The 15,998-nt window shown below is 53.0% G+C and overlaps 1 protein-coding gene across 3 annotated transcripts in view; it reads left to right on the top strand.

Annotated features, from left to right (window-relative positions):
* The window catches only part of PEBP4 (phosphatidylethanolamine binding protein 4), a 220,907-nt gene that overhangs the window by 13,944 nt on the left and 190,965 nt on the right, over positions 1-15,998 (top strand). For all 3 annotated transcript variants that reach the window (XM_051836751.2, XM_051836752.2, XM_051836753.2), the window contains exon 3: positions 12,485-12,611. In XM_051836751.2, the coding sequence (XP_051692711.1) occupies positions 12,485-12,611 (127 nt within the window). The remainder of the gene's footprint in view (positions 1-12,484; positions 12,612-15,998) is intronic.

Genomic DNA, 15,998 nt, shown 5'->3' on the forward strand with positions numbered 1-15,998 from the left:
GTTACCAAAAACCTGGCCCCTGTCCCCAGTGCCAACTCAAGGTGACAGGGACTAGGGCTGAGGGCAAAGGAGGGAGGCAGTTTAATCTGTCAAGGCATGACAGGGGTAGCAGATCTCCAAGTTAGAGAGCTATCACCCTGCTGAGTGAGGGTGCTTTGGGGTTCTTGAGGTTCCAAGGAAGGGGAGTCAGGATTAAGGGGGGCAACAGACAGGGGCTGTGCATGTTGGCCTCCGTCGTGGTGAGGAGGGGCTGGCTGGGGCCACAGTGGTCATCTGGTCTGGTTACACGTTCAGCTCATGTCCAAGTTCCTGGATGGTCAGCAATGCCGCACTCTTCAGGGATCATTACAATGGCCACGTGGGCTTGCGTGTTTCCTGCCCTGAGCCTGGAATTCCCCTAAACAAAACCCCTGGGGGCAATACTGGCCATCAAGGTGTTATCTATTGGAGAAGCAAGTGAGTCTGGTGGTCAGAGCCTGTGGGGTGGCCTGGACCAGTCCCCCAGCTCAGTGAGTTATGCTACCCAGGCACTGTTGGGGGGCTTGGTTCCGTTGCCCCTGTTTCTCATGACTCCTCAGTCTTGAGGGTGTAGGGATGAGGACTGCTCTGACTACTTCATGAGGGGCAGGGTGGGCTGTCTCAGGGTTGGAGGGGCGCTTGGCCCAGTGTGTGCACAGCATGATCGTGCAGGGGCATCGACATTCCACGGCAATGGCTAGTATTCCTCTACCCATAGTGAAAGCCAGGAAGATGATTATTTTGTCCACCAGAAGCTTCCAGTCCCAGACCGGAGTGAACTGGCAGGCTTCTATATTTTTTCCACCTTCGTTGAACCCAACAAAGACCCAAATTACATCTTCCTGTCTATCCGAGAGGAAGCCAAGGCCTCCAGCATTTCTATTTCTTCAAGCTGGTGTGAATGTTGCCCTCTTACCTCCGCTAAGGCACAAGGCACAGGGGAGGGCTCTGAGTGCAGCCTTCTGGGTTAGGACGCCTGGTGGCCATGCTACGATTCCCAAAGCTTCCTGGGGGAGTTACTGCTGCACAGCCACACTTGTTCAATCACCTATAATCAGTCACACACAGGCTCCCCAGAGGCATGGGGGCAAGGTGACCGGAGTCAAAGATGATAGCGTTTTACAGTAACATTTCAGTTATCAGTCTGGCTTGGTTATTTCCCTGTAGGGCCACACGGGAGCCGGTGACCTCCCTGTGTTTGTTCAGAATGGCAGCACACAATGAGCTGTGTGCGTGGCGGTGGGCTGCCACAAGGGATCTGTGTGTCTCCTGCCATCCCTCACAGGTGGCTGCTACTCTCAGACACATCAGCCAGCCTTGGTGGCAACGCCCAGGCCTTTGAAGTGTACGCCGTCAGTCATCCCCCGCCCCAGATTTTGAGCCGTTATTCCAAGTCCTAGCAGTTACTATCAGATAATCATGTATAGGAACCCTTCCTTTGCAACCTCTCGGCTGTGTCTAATCCTGCTTAGGGTTGACGCCAGTGACGCCATCTTGATCTTTATTCCCACCTTCTGATCACGATCATTTTCTGACCAGTCGTCTTGGGGCCGAGTTCGTTCATCCCCCAGGTCAGTAGGCACGAGGCATCGTCTCAAAGGGTCAGGCCAGTATTATCTTGCTGTGAACTGTGTTTCCGGAGAATTCTGACAGGAAATAGGTGCCAAGCTCAGAACAAATCAGGCTTACGTCTCCGTGAACAGCATTATAATCTAACAGTGAACGTTATAATCTAGCAGCCGACATATAATCTCAGATCTGGAAAATTCTCAACGTTAAAAAATCAATCCAGGGCAGACTTTGATTTTTTTTTTTGAACTAGAGTGTCTTAATCTTTTGCGTTTTCAGAGCCTGCTGGGAAGTGACGGCTCCATTTACTCTGTCACTGCACGGCTGGGGACTCTCAGGCATGATATGTAGATGTTCCAACGTTTCCAACTACATCCTTTACCACCAGGGCAGCTTCTTACTGAACTCATGCAGATAATCACATTGCCACAAAAAAGGAAAATCTTCAGAAAAGGTTTTGAATTTTGGAGAAATTAATTAAGAGGCAAAGGCAGGCATTCCCTCCCCGGTTACAAAACTATGCTTTACCAAAGCACTGTAAACCACGGAATTCATAGCAAGAAGTTTTCCTGAACCGAGAAGTTGAAATGCAATATTTTAAATAAAAGACATAGAAATCCGCAAATTTTCACGAAGTCATTCAGTCTTGTGCAACTAATTTTTTTCTTGTTCTCCATTTGCTGTTTCGTAGATTTTTCTAGTTTTTCCTTCTCTCTCTCAGTTCTGGACAATCTGGTCTCACCCGGTGATCTTAAAGCAGTCAGAGCGTTTGCTGGAGTCTTCTCTGAGAATCCAACTGTGAATGTTTTCAGAGAAAAATCGGAACCATGGATGGCAAAAGGCTCAGAATGGCCCTGGTTAAACTCATAAAACTCGGCAGTGGACAGGAGACGGTTATGGTTCTGAAAGCCCCTGGAGGCTTTGCAAAGCGGGGTCCCTCTACGGCCCCTGGCTGTGGTGGGGAGGGCCGCTCAGTGGTCTCTGCGAGGTCTCTAAGTCCTCTTTTTATCGAGATAACCGTCAGGACTGGGAACGCAGCCTTGCACAACAGTTGCTGTTCATGACACACCCGTAGAGCTGCTATCTAAAGCTTTTGTAAAACTTGAGAGTGTTTTCCGTACAGATCTAAAGAGCCTAATTACCTTTTGCCTCTACAGATGAGAGAACCAGCCTTTGACATTTCCAGGCGCCCAGCTGGAAATCTCAAAAGTCAAAAAAATGTAGAACTTTGATTCTGAGAAAGCCTATTAAAGATGCCGAAAGGACATAACATGTCTGGTCAAATAGGATCCCTTATCACTGTGAAACAACACCCGTCCATTTAACCAGGGCCATAGCCCAGATTTACTCATAGTTAGAGTGATCAGTCGAGTCTGGTACATCAGTAGATATCCCCAAACAGTCTTAACTCTTTTAAGAACCAGCTTTCCAAACAATTAGCAAATTGTTAAAATTGACAAAGACAGCAGAGTACTCGAGAAGTTACCTTTTTTTTTCTTTTTTAAAGATTTATTTATTATTTGAACGACAGGGTTACAGAGAGGCAGAGGGAGAGAGAGAGAGAAAGGTTTTCCGTGCTTTGGTTCACTCCCCAAATGGCCGGATCTGGGCCAATCCAAAGCCAGGAGCTTCTTCCAGGTCTCCCATGCGGGTGCAGGGGCCCAAGGGCTTGGGCCAACCTCTACTGCTTTCCCAGGCCATAGCAGAGAGCTGGATCAGAAGTGGAGCAGCTGGGACTAGAACCGGCGCCCATTTGGGATGCCAGCACTGCAGGCGGCAGCTTTCCCCACTACACCACAGCCCTGGCCTCTAGAGATTACCTTAGTGAAACGTGAGGTGTTCGCTTCCTTGGCTGGTTACCAGAAGATAAAGCCACTAGTAGAGACTCCAGCTTTTCTACCCCATTTTGAGATCAGCGTTTAGTGTCCGGGCACCTGGCATCCCACAGAGCTCACAAGAACTGGCTCTGAAGTCGAGGAACACAGCCACCAATCAAGGCAAACTGTGAAAAGGGGAAACTGCGGACCAGCAGATGGTCCAAAAAATTAAACAAAAAACAGATTAAAAGGTCAAAAACTTCCCACAGACTTTCTTACTAACAGAAAGCCTTGTTGCTTGAACAGAAGATGGGTTTCTGATGTTACATTACAGTACCTTTGATATTAATGATCAAGTTTTAGAAAACCCTGTAACAAGGTTTTAAAGTTAGGGTCACTTCTCTCACACATAGCATTTTCTAAGATCTTTTCATTTTAAACCTCTTGTGACCTCATACCTATTGCAACTTAAACTTTTAGTTTTTGTCCTATCTTCTCCTCTCCAGTCTGGAGTCATCCAATCATTTTGCTTTAGGACAAAAATTCTTATAAAAGATGCCCTCTATTTATCAAAAAAACAAACAAAAAAAAAACCAAACTCTTCCCTTAATCTTTTGTAAGAATACATTCTCATGCTTATAGCTGTCTTTTTATTTTTCTCTCCCCTGTCTACGGGTTTCTTCCATCTTGTTTCTATTTTTAAATTTGCATTTACCTAATTTTTTTAAAGATTTATTTTTTTTGAGAGGTAGAGTTATAGACAGTGAGAGGGAGAGACAGAGAGAAAGGTCTTCTGTCCACCTGTTCTCTCCCCAAATGGCCACAACAGCTGGAGCTGCGCTGATCCGAGGCCAGGAGCCAGGAACTTCTCCTGGGTCTCCCATGTGGGTGCAGGGGCCCAAACACCTGGGCCATCCTCCACTGCCCTCTCAGGCCACAGCAGAGAGCTGGGCTGGAAGAGGAGCCACCGGGACCAGAACCCGGCGCCCATATGGGATGCCAGCACCGCACGCGGAAGATTAACCAAGTGAGCCACGGAACACACCCCCCCCCCCAAATTTATTTTTAAACACTTATACTTAGATCACTTATTAAGATTGAGATTTTTTTTTAAATTTTTAAAATTTTATTTAAGGTATGCAAACTTCAGGTACTTCGTAAACACAAATTTAGGAGCATAGTGATACTTCCTACCCTACCCTCCCTCCTGCCCGCACTCTCACCCTTCTTCCTCCTTCCTCTCCTGTTTCCACTCTTAATTTTTGCAAAGATCTATTTTCAGTTTACTTTATATCCATAAGGTTAACCCTACACTAAGTAAACAGTTCAACAAATAGAATGAAGAAAAAAAAACACTATTCTTCAACAGTCAAGACAAAGGCTATTCAAAATCATCACATTTCAAAATGTCAATTGCACGCATATGGATTATCTTTGAGGTGCTCTATTAGTTACCACAGATCAGAAAGAACATATGGTATTTGTCATTTTGAGACTGGCTTATTTCACTAAGTATAATGGTTTCCTATTGCATCCATCCATTTTGTTGTAAACAACAGGATTTTTTTAACCACTATGTAGTATTCCATAGGGTATATATACATGCACCATAATTTGTTTATCCAGTCTTCAGTTGACAGACATTTGGGTTGGTTCTATGTCTTAGCTATTGTGAATTGAGCTGCAATAAACATGGGGGTGTAGATACCTCTTTCATATGCTGATTTCATTTCCCTTGGGTAAATTCCCAGGAGTGGGATGGCTGGGTCATATGGTAGGTCTATATTCAGATTTCTGAGGTATCCCCATACTGTCTTCCACAGTGCCACAGTGTCTGCACCAGTTTACATTCCCACCGCATTACCTTTTCCCCACATCCTCACTAGCATTTGTTGTTTGTTGACTTCTATATGAGAGGAATTCTAACGGGGGTGAGGTGAAACCTCATTGTGGTTTTGATTTGCATTTCCCTGATGGCTAGTGATCCTGGGCATTTTTTCATGTGTCTGTTGACCATTTGGATTTCATCTCTTGAGAAATTCCTGTTCAAGTCTTTTGCCCATTTCTTTCTCCTTTTTTTAATCAAAAAAATTTTTTTAAGGATTTGCCCATTTCTTAACTTGATTATTTGTTTTGTTGTTGAGTTTCTTGAGTTATTGATAGGTTCTGGATATTAATTCTTTATAAGTTTGCAAATAATTTATCCTATCTGTCAGTTGCCTCTTCATTTCGATGAGTTTTTTTTCTGCAGTGCAGAAGCTTCTCAGCTTGATGTAATCCCATTTGTCAAAATTTGACCCCAAGTTTCTTGCTCTGACAAGCACAAGGTCAAGTCCTTGGCAGGCAGACAGAAGGCAGGGGTTCTGGTGCTTGAGGGCAGATCAGGGGCCACAGTGCATAGCAATGTGCCATACACAATGTAGAAGGCTGTAGAAAGGGGGCGGGGGCGGGGTGGGAGAACCAACTGCCTGATTGGATCAGTTCACACTGCATGCTTGTGTTAAAATTTTGCCCTGTGCCCCATTAAGGTGTGTGAGTATTATATGTTAATTAAATACCTTTAATAAACTAAAGGAGGGGAATAAAAAGACCCCAGCTGGTCCAGGCAAGGCCCAGGACCAAGCCCTAAGAATGGCCCCATAAGGAAGTGCCTCCCCCATGTTTGCCCATGTCTCCCACACTCCCACAGAACACCTAGGAAATGACACTATCTGCAGAGGCACCAAGGAGACTGGCCTAGGTCCCCAGATGGCCTCTTCTCTACCCTGGGAGATCCACAACTTGGTGCCCTGGTGACCCATGTCCCATGGTCCCACTGTGACACCTGCTATGTGCCAGGCACTCCACCAGCCCCTAGAGTCCTCAAATCATTTTCACTGTTGTAATGAATGTACAACGTGGGGACCAATCGTCACCCCATTTGGCACATGGGGAATCCTCAAAGGTTAAGCAAGCTGCCCGCCGTGCTTGCAGGACTTAGAGTTGGCAGATCTCCAAATCAGTGTCCTCGACTATCGTGACCCTCCTGCTGCTGACCCTCACCCAGGGCCCAGGACCCCTCACACTCAAGTAGAGGAGTTCTCTGGACCCCAGTTTGAGAAACATGGACTTAGAAGACTAAGACAGTGTGCTAAGAAAATGCCCTTGGACTGGAAGCCATTATTGCAAAATGGGGGTTTTGGGGGTGTCTTGTATTGCTGTTGAAGATGTTTGCTTGTAAGGGATCACCAAGGTGGAGTGGTGTTGTGGTGTCACAGATAAAGTCATTGTCTGTGACGCTGGCATCCCATATGGGCACTGGAACATGGTCTGGCTGTCCCACTTTTCTTTTCTTCTTCTTTTTTTTTTAAAGATTTATTTAAGTCCAAGTTATGCAGAAAGAGAGAAAGGTCTTCCTTCCATCTGCTGGTTCACTCCCCAAATGGCCACAATGGCCGGAGCTGCCCCGATCCAAAGCCAGGAGCCAGGAGCTTCTTCCAGGTCTCCCACGTGGGTGCAGGGACCCAAGGACTTGGGCCATCCTCTACTGCTTTCCCAGGCAATAGCAGAGAGCTGGATTGGAAGTGGAGCAGCCAGGACTCAAATCAGCACCCATATGCGCTGCAGGCAGCAACTTTACCCACTACACCACAGCGCTGGCCTCCCACTTTTCTTTGTTTTAATTTATTTATTTATTCAAAAGGCAGAGTTACAGGGAGGCAGAGGCAGAGAGAGAGAGAGAGGTCTTCTGCCAGCACCAAGGCAGCGGCCCCTCCCTGCTCCACTTCCAATCCAGCTCCCTGCTAATGGCTTGGGAAAAGCAGCAGAAGATGGCCCGAGTTTTTTGGTCTCCTGCCATACCATGTGGGAGACCTAGAAGACGCTCCTGGCTTGGGCCTGGCCCAGTGCTTGCTATTGTGGCCATCTGGGGAGTGACCCAGTAGGTGGAAGATTTCTCTGTCTGTCTCTCCCTCTCTCCCTATAATTCTGACTTTCAAAAATAAATAAAATCTTTCTTAAAAGAGAGAGAGCATCCAAGAAATGAAAGTGCATCAGCCCCGCACCCCGTGGGTGAATCCACTCAAAGGCTCTCCCTGCGGCTGTCTCACAGCGCCTCCTTCTATCCAGGCGTCGGCTGCTCTTCTTGAACGTCAGTCCACCCTTCCTGTTCTGCTCAGGATTGCATAGAGCAAGCCCAGCCTCTCCTCTTCCTGGTGGTCTCCCACGTGTTCGGAGACAGACGCCACGCCGCCAGCGCCATGCCTGCCCCCCGCACCGTGGCACGCACCTGCAGTCCTTCGGTCCCTCCTCGGGGCCCTGCAGAAGGCACAGCTGGAGATGTAGCAGTGCCACTGTGGAGGGTGGGGCCTGTGCTTTCACGTGGACCACCGTCCAAGAGAGAGGGGCGCCTCTGAGTCGGCAGCCTCGTGTCCAGGGGCCTCGGTGTCAGCCTCTCTCTCATGGCCCGTTCAGTTTCTGTGACGAAAGTGCCTTAGACGGGGTCGTTGCTGAACAACGGAAACAGCTTGTCGTTCTGCAGGCTGGCAAGGCCAGGGTCAAGGTGCCAGCGGATTCAGTGTCCGCTGAGCCCTGCTCTCTGCTTCTACCGTAGAAGGGAAGGAATACCCCTTCCAACCTGCCTTCTAAGGACGCTAATCTCTCGGTGGTGGTGGGAGAGACACAGAGAGTGAGCGAGATCTCGCATCCTCTGGTTCCCCTCACAAATACCTACATCTGCCAGAGCTAGGCCAAGCTGAAACCGGGAGCCAGGAACTCGATTCAAGTCTCCCACGAGGGTGACAGGGACCCAACGACTTTACCATCACCACTGCTTCCCAGGGTCTACACTAGCAGGAAGCTGGAATTAGGAGCGGAGCCAGCACTCAAACCCAGGCACTTTGAAATGGGTTGCGGGTGTCTGAACTACTAGGCTGAAGGCCTGTCTGTAATCTCTCTTTTCAGAGGGTGATTTTAATAAGGGTAATGTACTTGGGGCCTAAAATCCCCACCTCTTAATACTAATACCACACACACTGCCAACTAAGCTCTCACAAAGGAATCTAGGGGGACACCAACTTTCACTCCCCAAAAGGCCGCAATGGCTGGGACTGGGCCAGACTGAAGCCAGGAGCCAGGAACCCCACCCATGTGGGTGGCAGGAGCCCAAGCCCTTGGGCCATCTTCCGCTGCTTTCCCAGGTGCATTAGCAGGGAGCTGGGGCAGAAGTGGAGCAGCCAGGACTGGAGCCTGGCGCTCACCTGGGATGATAAATGTGCTGTACCACAAAGCCAGCCCCTCTGATCCAGTTCTTACAATGACGGAGAGACCTGGGGGACCATCCAGCTCAGGCTGAGGCCTCGCTAGGGAACCTGTGTAGTGTGGGGAGAGTGGGGAGAACCACACCGGGTTAGTTCCCTGTCGCTATACCCACAGATGCCCCCACAACCTAGCAGCTGCAAACTCTGACTGCTTGCAGGTTATTTGGGCGTGGCTCAAAGTCTCACAGGCCGGGGTGGTCCGGAGCCAGGGCTCTGCTCCCAGCTCGCTTGTGGGGGTATGCACAGGCTCTGGACCCCTGCAGGTGGCCTCCCCACACAACCCTTCACAGTGTGCCAGCTGACTTCTCCCAGAGGACAGGTAGGGGTGGTGGAGGGAGACCTTCTGAGAAAGGGCCTCCATGCAGAAGCTACAGTCTCACAACCCTAATATGATTTGAACAGGATTCAGTTCCCCAAACTCTTGCAGAAATATATATATATATATATATATGTATATATATAAAGACAAGTAGAACAACAGAGAAAGGGGGAGAGAAAGAGAGATCTTCCATCCCCAGTTCACTTCCCAAATAGGCTCAACAGCCTGGCTGGGCCTGGAACTCCATCCTGGTCTCCCACGTGGGTGGCAGGGGCCCAAGCACTTGGGCCTCTTCTGCTGCTTTCCCAGGAGCATTAGCAGGGAGCTGGATCGGAAGTGGAGCAGCCGGGACTTGAACCAGCGCCCATATGGGATGCCAGCATCCCATGCAACGGCTTAACACCCTGTACCCCAACACCAGTCCCCAAGGCAGAGGTTTAAACCCCGAAGTCTTAATGGCACTGGTCCATGGATAAATGGTGGATAGAGTCGGGTAGACTTGGCTCCAGTCATGGTGTCTGTAGGGGGGCCTTTGGGGTGTGGTTGGGCTGGAGGAGGTGGCCGGGGCAGTCATGATAGAAGCAGAGAGCACACCAGGACGAGACGGCTCCCTGTGTCTCTGCTTCCTGGCTCGCCCTATGAGCACCTGTCCCTCCACCATCCTCTGGCTCCAGCAGACTAAGGGGCCACCTGATCTTGGACTGAGAACCTACAAACCTGCAAGCCAAAGTAAACATTCTCCCCTTCTAAGTCGCTCCCCTCAGGTATTTTGGCTAAGGTCACAAAAAGCTGACTCGCAGAAAATCTTGGAAGAGGCTGCCGGCGGCTTCTGCGGTATTTGCTGCATCAGGATCGTGTCACTGGATCCAAGCCACTTATTTCAGGGGAGGGGGTGATCCGGGGGCACGGCTCCCAGGCGAAGGGGCCACCTACCTCCTCCGCCTTCTCAGCTCACGGCTTGGATGCGTTGCGCTAGTTAATTAACTTTGCTCGTCTGGGAGAGGAGAGGGGCAGGGCCACTCTGAGGTCACACTGAATTAAACGAAATAGCACAGACGGGCGGCGTCTGGTCTCGCGGGGCAGCCCAGCCGGTGCCGCCTCCTCGGCTGTGGTCCCTCGTGCAGCCAAGGGCCAAGGGCTCATTTGATTCCACTTGTCAAGGGGGTTCTCTGGGTACACGTACAGCGAGGGCACTGCAGAAGATGGCGCCTTTGCGGCTTTGGGGACCTGAGTGTGTTTTAGCGCAAACTCTCGCTCGATCCGTTGTCTGATTCAGCTCCTCTCAAGCTTGCCCAGAGGTGTGTCCAAGCTCCGGGCCATCGGCGACCTGCCTCTGATACACTGCTACATGCAACAGAGGGCTGTGCCCGCCACTCGGTCACGCTCCCGTGTGGATGGGGCAGCGGGCACATGGAAGCCCTCCGGGACAGCCCACTCGCCAGGAAGCAGTGGGCTGATCTCTCATTTCATTCTTGAACATCTGTGGCAATTTCACCAGGGTAAAAAGCTGAGGTCCCTTACCAGGGGAGGGGGGGCGGAGAACCCTCTGCCCTTGGGTTGCCTCCTCCCATTGCCCGATTTTACCCTTCGGGGTGCTGTGTGCTGAGCCGCCCATCTCTGCCCGTGGAGGGTCTCCTATACCTCGCGTCACTCTGGCTGCAGGGGGCGGGAGCTGTGGCAGAAATAATCAATCGGCCCTTCCACAGGCTGCCATGCAGGCCAAGGAAAACCTGTCCCTAACAAGCCTTCAAAAGCTGCCCCAACCATGCCAACCTAAGGGAACTGCTGTAAGTGGACAAAGAGCTACAGAGAAGCCGAGGGGCCCAGCAAATGGGCGCTGGCTCCTGTGACTGCGCCTCCCCCCACCCTAGGGGATTGGAGCACCATGGGCTCTGCTGCCACTGGACCCGGGGGAGGGAACGTGGGACTCCCTGCCAGGAAGCTGTCCCTGCCCTACGCCCAGACCCCAACCACAGGGGCGCCCCCTCTGGATCCTCACTGCCCCATAGCTGCCTCTGCAGCTCCACCTAACCCTACAGAGACCCGGCCCTTGGTGATAAATTGACAAAAGAGGCACTGGTGTTGCGGCATTGTGGGTTAAGCCGCCCCCTGTGACACCAGCCCGAGTACCTGGGCCCCTGCTGCACATGTGGGAGGTCTGGGTAGAATTCCAGGCTCTTGGCTTCGGGCCTGGCCCAGCCCTGCCCACTGTAGCCATTGGGAGAGCGAGCCAGTGAATGGAAGATTCCCCCTCTCTCTGCCTGTCCCTCTCTGTCAAGGGCAAGTAAAATGACAGCAAGGCTGCACAAAGATTTTCCGTTTCCACATCGGTCTGAAAGTCTGGCTGAGCCTTCTGAGCTTCAGATATACAAGAAGGTGAGCTCTTAAGGGCAGCACCGGCGAGGTCGTGGACGAGCCGGGTCCGCCCGAGGCCACAGCCGGTGCCGGGGTCTGCAGCCTTGCTCCAGCAAGCCAGAGCCTCGCAGCGCCCTGCTGCCCCAGCATGCCAGGTGTGGTGAGGGACGCTTGCATTTGGGGTAGGTGGTACTCAGCCCTGAAAAACAGACTCCTCAGGTTTGAGGCGTGGGGAGCTCTGGACTGCTTAGTGGACAGAGGTCTCCCCCATGACTGCCAACCCTCTCCTTCTATAGTAAGAACATCCCTAAAACACGACAGGTACATGTTTTATAAACCCCAAGACACAGACTTAGTTCCCTAAGGTGTACACAATGGCTCTCGAAGGGGGGCTGGCGTCGTGGTGCAGTAGTTAAGCAGCTGTTTGCGATGCCTGTGTGCCATAACGAAGTGCTGGTTCGAGTCCCGGCTGCTCTGCTTCCCAGCCAGCTCCCTACTCAAGCGCCTGGGAAAGCAGTGGAAGATGGCCCAAGTACCTGGGCCCCTGCACCCATGGGAGAGACCCAGACGGAGTCCCAGGCCCCTGGCTTCGGCTTGGACCAGTCCTGACCGTTGTAGCCATTTGGGGAGTGAGCCAGCAGATGGAAGATCAATCGATCTCTCTCTCTGGAACACAGTCTTTCAAATAAATAGAAAAAGAATTTAAAGGAAAGCTTGTAGAATGGTGGAGTTGAAAGATAAGTTTATTTAGGTGCAAATATTTAGGTGCAAAATTTAGGTGCACTTTCGTAACGCATGTGTGGTTTTTTCGTAATACGCCTTTTCATGAACTTTTTGAAGATCCCACGTGGGTATGGCTGTCAGGTGCGCGCTGTTGTTTTTTCCACGAACCCTTGCAAGCACCCAGTGCCTTCCTGGGAGGTTAGTGCTGGCGAGAGCTGACACTTCCTGGCCACCTAGAATGCGCCGGAAGTGCCGCTCCCCATGTTACCCCCCACCCAGGCTGATCCTCGGAGGCGGCCAGGATTGCTGCCCCCCTCTCCAGGTGAGGAGGCCGAGGCCAGCCCCTGAAGCCTGACGGGGCTGCCTGCCCCCCCCTCTCTCCCTAGGGGCCTCGGCGTCTTCTACCCCGAGCTGGGGAACATCGGCTGCATGTTCATTCCCGACTGCGACAACTTCAGACAGAAGATCACCTCCTGGTCGGAGCCCATAGTCAAGTTCCCCGGGGCCTTGGACGTGAGTGCGCAGGGCGGGGCTGGGGCTGGGGGAGGGAGTGTGTCGCCTCTGAGCCTGCAGATCTGGGTGACTTGAAGCCCCGTGCTTCAAGGGGATGGAGGGCAGTGCTGGCCGTGGCCATCAGGATGTGCTTTCCCGGGCCGGGCCCGTGGCCTCCAGGAGGGGCTGGGGAGGTGGAGGGTTGTAGCTGGGGTGTCCTGGGGGCCCGTGCTCTTCTGGGACCCCCTACTCTGGGGGTTCCTGAGCCTGGCTCTGCAGGGTCAAGATGAAAAGCAGTCGGGAGTGTGTGCTTTGGGGTCAGCAGAGCCCAGGAAAGGGGTGCAGGGGGAGCTTCCTGTCAAGGGGCAGGGTGGCTGCCCCCGTGGAGCGGTCTGTGACGGACAGGGCTTCCAGGGCGGCGACGCGAGCAGAGGCCATCGGCCCACAGCTGCGACAGGGCCCACGTGCCTCCTCTGCCCCCAGTCATCTCAAATCATAAGAAGTGCAAATAAGCACTCCTCTAAGGAAAGGGACTTAGCACCGAGCTGTTCCGGAAGCTTCCTTTGGCCCCAGGGGTCTGGTGGCCTGGGGAAATGCATGGAGGTGTGGGGGTGGGGCTGCGGCCCCAGGTGTCAGGCGGAGGCCGAGTTCTTGCTGTATGCTGGGCTTGGGCACAGGGCTCAACGTGGGTGTGAGGACTGTGACGTTACGGGGGCTCGGGTCACCAATGCATGGGGACAGAAGGACTTAGGTCAGGGAGAGGCTGACCTTCCGGTCCCTTCTGTGCGGCGTGGTGAGGAGAGGGCCCTTCCTGTCTCTGGGCACAGCCTGGGGGCTCCATGCTGCCCACGCCAGGGCCTGGCCACCATCAGCGGAGCTGTGGCCGGGCAGAGGCGCTGGAGGAGGCGAGCACAGGTGTGGAGGGCCCGAGTCGGCCTCCTTTCTTGAAACGCTTTTGCTTCTAGAGAACAGATAACTGGTGACAGGTCTTGCCCTTCGTGAGTCTAACACACGTGCATGCATATATGTGCCTATGACACACTGCACACACACGCACTGTGCACATGCACACATAGGTGCTCCCATGTACACGCACACAGCAGCCCTCTTCCCTGGGGCCTCTGGCCTGGGTCACCCCTGAGGACAGCAAGAGGAGCAGAGAAAGAAGGATGTGATCTGACTCTTGGGGCGGGAGGCAGGAGGCCACAGGAGCAGGACAAGGAGCCCTGACACTTAGGGACAAGGCTGTGCTACTTCCGGAACAAAACTCTTGGCTTTACCAGGGTTTCGCTTGTCTTCTGCTTTCCCACTGAAAGAGTGAGCAAGTGGGGCCGGAGATTTTCACAGAGAGGGATGACTCCCAAGGGACAGTCCGCTGCCCGCTCCCTTTTGTGAGCTGTAGTACTGCAGGCATCCACTAGATGGCAGTGGAGACTTTTCAGCAGAGCAGATTTGACGCCGGCTTGAAAGCTGGGTCGATACACACAACACGGGACAGCGCGCCCACCAGGGCTTGAACCCGCCCTCTGCTGGGAAGCCCAGCTGTCTCAGCCCAGGGGACGGTGGGAAAGAGAGCTGCACTGGAACACAGAGATCGCTTAAAGACCCATGATGCTGGGGAGGGTATGGGTTTCACAAAGTAAGGTTTGTCTGAAGTCGTGGAAAGAAAGGGAAAAAACAGTGCTACACCGCTATGGAGCTCCTGTTTATGGAAATTTAATAGATCTATGAGAAAACAGAGTCAAAGTCATCAAAAGTTGCCGTTCACAGAGCGCTGCGGTGTGCCGGGCTCCACGCATGTGTCAATTCCTTCAACCCCCGGTCAAGGCTACAAGTGGAGGATTTCTGTAGTCGAGACTGCCAGTGGCCAGCACCAAAGCCAACTCAAACCTGCTTAGGCCAAAAGAGAAAGAGGAGAACTTGCTGGTTCACAAAACCGAAAACCACAGGGCTAACAACATCAGGCATGGCTGGATCCAGGCCCTCGCACAACTTTTCCCAGAAATTTATCTCTGTATGTGTGTGTGTGTGTGTGTGTGTTTTCTTTTCCTGTGCTGTTTTATTTGTAAATAGACTCCTCCCTTGTGGCGACACAAATGGCCCCAACAGTCTCAGGTTTGCATTTGACCAGGTTATCCGTCCTGGTGCAAATAGAGTGACCTTTTCCAACCATGCAAAAGTCACAGGCGTTGTCTCATGTGGTCACTAACAGTGGCCCTGGGCAACCCCCCTTCAGGTACGAGGACCACAAGCAGAAGAGGATGGGCCCCCAGGGGGAGAATAGGGGTGCTGGTTATCAGGAGAAGGGGAAGAGAGCCTCTGGGGCCAGACCCTGAGCAGGAGAGCAGCTGCACCAGGTCTGCCTAAATCCAGTGTCCTGGGCCTTGACCGGCGCACTCCTGGCCGGGGCTCCGAGGGAGACCTCGAGGAGCGCAGGCGCAGTCCAAGGGCACTTGGAATGGCAAGGGGAGGCAGCACAGGCATTGCCGAGGAGGGGCTGGCTGCGGCCTCCCTGAAGAGGCGCGGGCGGGGGCAGAGGCAGGGAGGAAGCACGTGCAAGCCGGGGACAGGATCCCTTGAGAATAGGGGGCCACAAGCCTGGGTGCTTAGCGAGAGAAGAGGAGGGAGTGGTGGGGTCTGACGGGGACAGGCACAAGGTGGTGCCTGGCTTGGTGGGGACGGCGCCTTGCTGCTGGGGCAATGGAAGCAGTGCCACCAAAGCAGCCACAGCTGCCACTCGTGCCCAGAGAGGGACCCCTGCTCCCCAGACAGCCCCGGGGCCCTGGCCGGGGGTGGGGGTGCAGTGGGCGCCTGCCGGGGGTATTCCCTCCTGCACCCCTTTGTGCCTGCTACTTCCTCATGTTTGCGTCCTGCCCCAGCCAACGTGCCGCCTCCTGCAGGAAGCCTTCCCTGCCTGCCTTCCTCTGGGCTACAGCCCCGCCCCTGGTTGATCTTTTCATTCTTTCTCTGAGCATTTTAAATGTCCCGAGCCTCTAAGCGAGTCTGCTTGCTTCTGCCGTGGACAGCAGCCGCTCCTTCCTCCCTCACAGCTGCAACCGTTCCATAAACCCTAGGAAAGCAAGACCCTGCGTTCTCAGTGCCCGAGTCACCCCCAGCCCTACCGGCCTTGCAGACCCCACAGTGGCTAGGGGAGTGCACGGAGGGCAGGTGGAGGGAGTGTAAGCTGCCTAAGCCCTATGGTGGGGGTGGGGGGGTGGGATACTGGGGCACTGGAAGAAACCACTGAGCCTAGTGGACCCCTGGGCCTGGGTGTGAGTTGGGGGCAGGAAGGGAAGCCATGCAGTGCTCCCAGGGGAGCTGTTGCAGGAGGAGCAGCCCCCCCCCCCAGGGGGCATCCCGGATCTGACAGGAGCAGGCCTGTGGAGCACAGAAGATGCCCCACTGCCA

Source organism: Oryctolagus cuniculus, chromosome 8 (assembly GCF_964237555.1).
Source record: "Oryctolagus cuniculus chromosome 8, mOryCun1.1, whole genome shotgun sequence".
NCBI classification, from domain to species: domain Eukaryota; kingdom Metazoa; phylum Chordata; class Mammalia; order Lagomorpha; family Leporidae; genus Oryctolagus; species Oryctolagus cuniculus.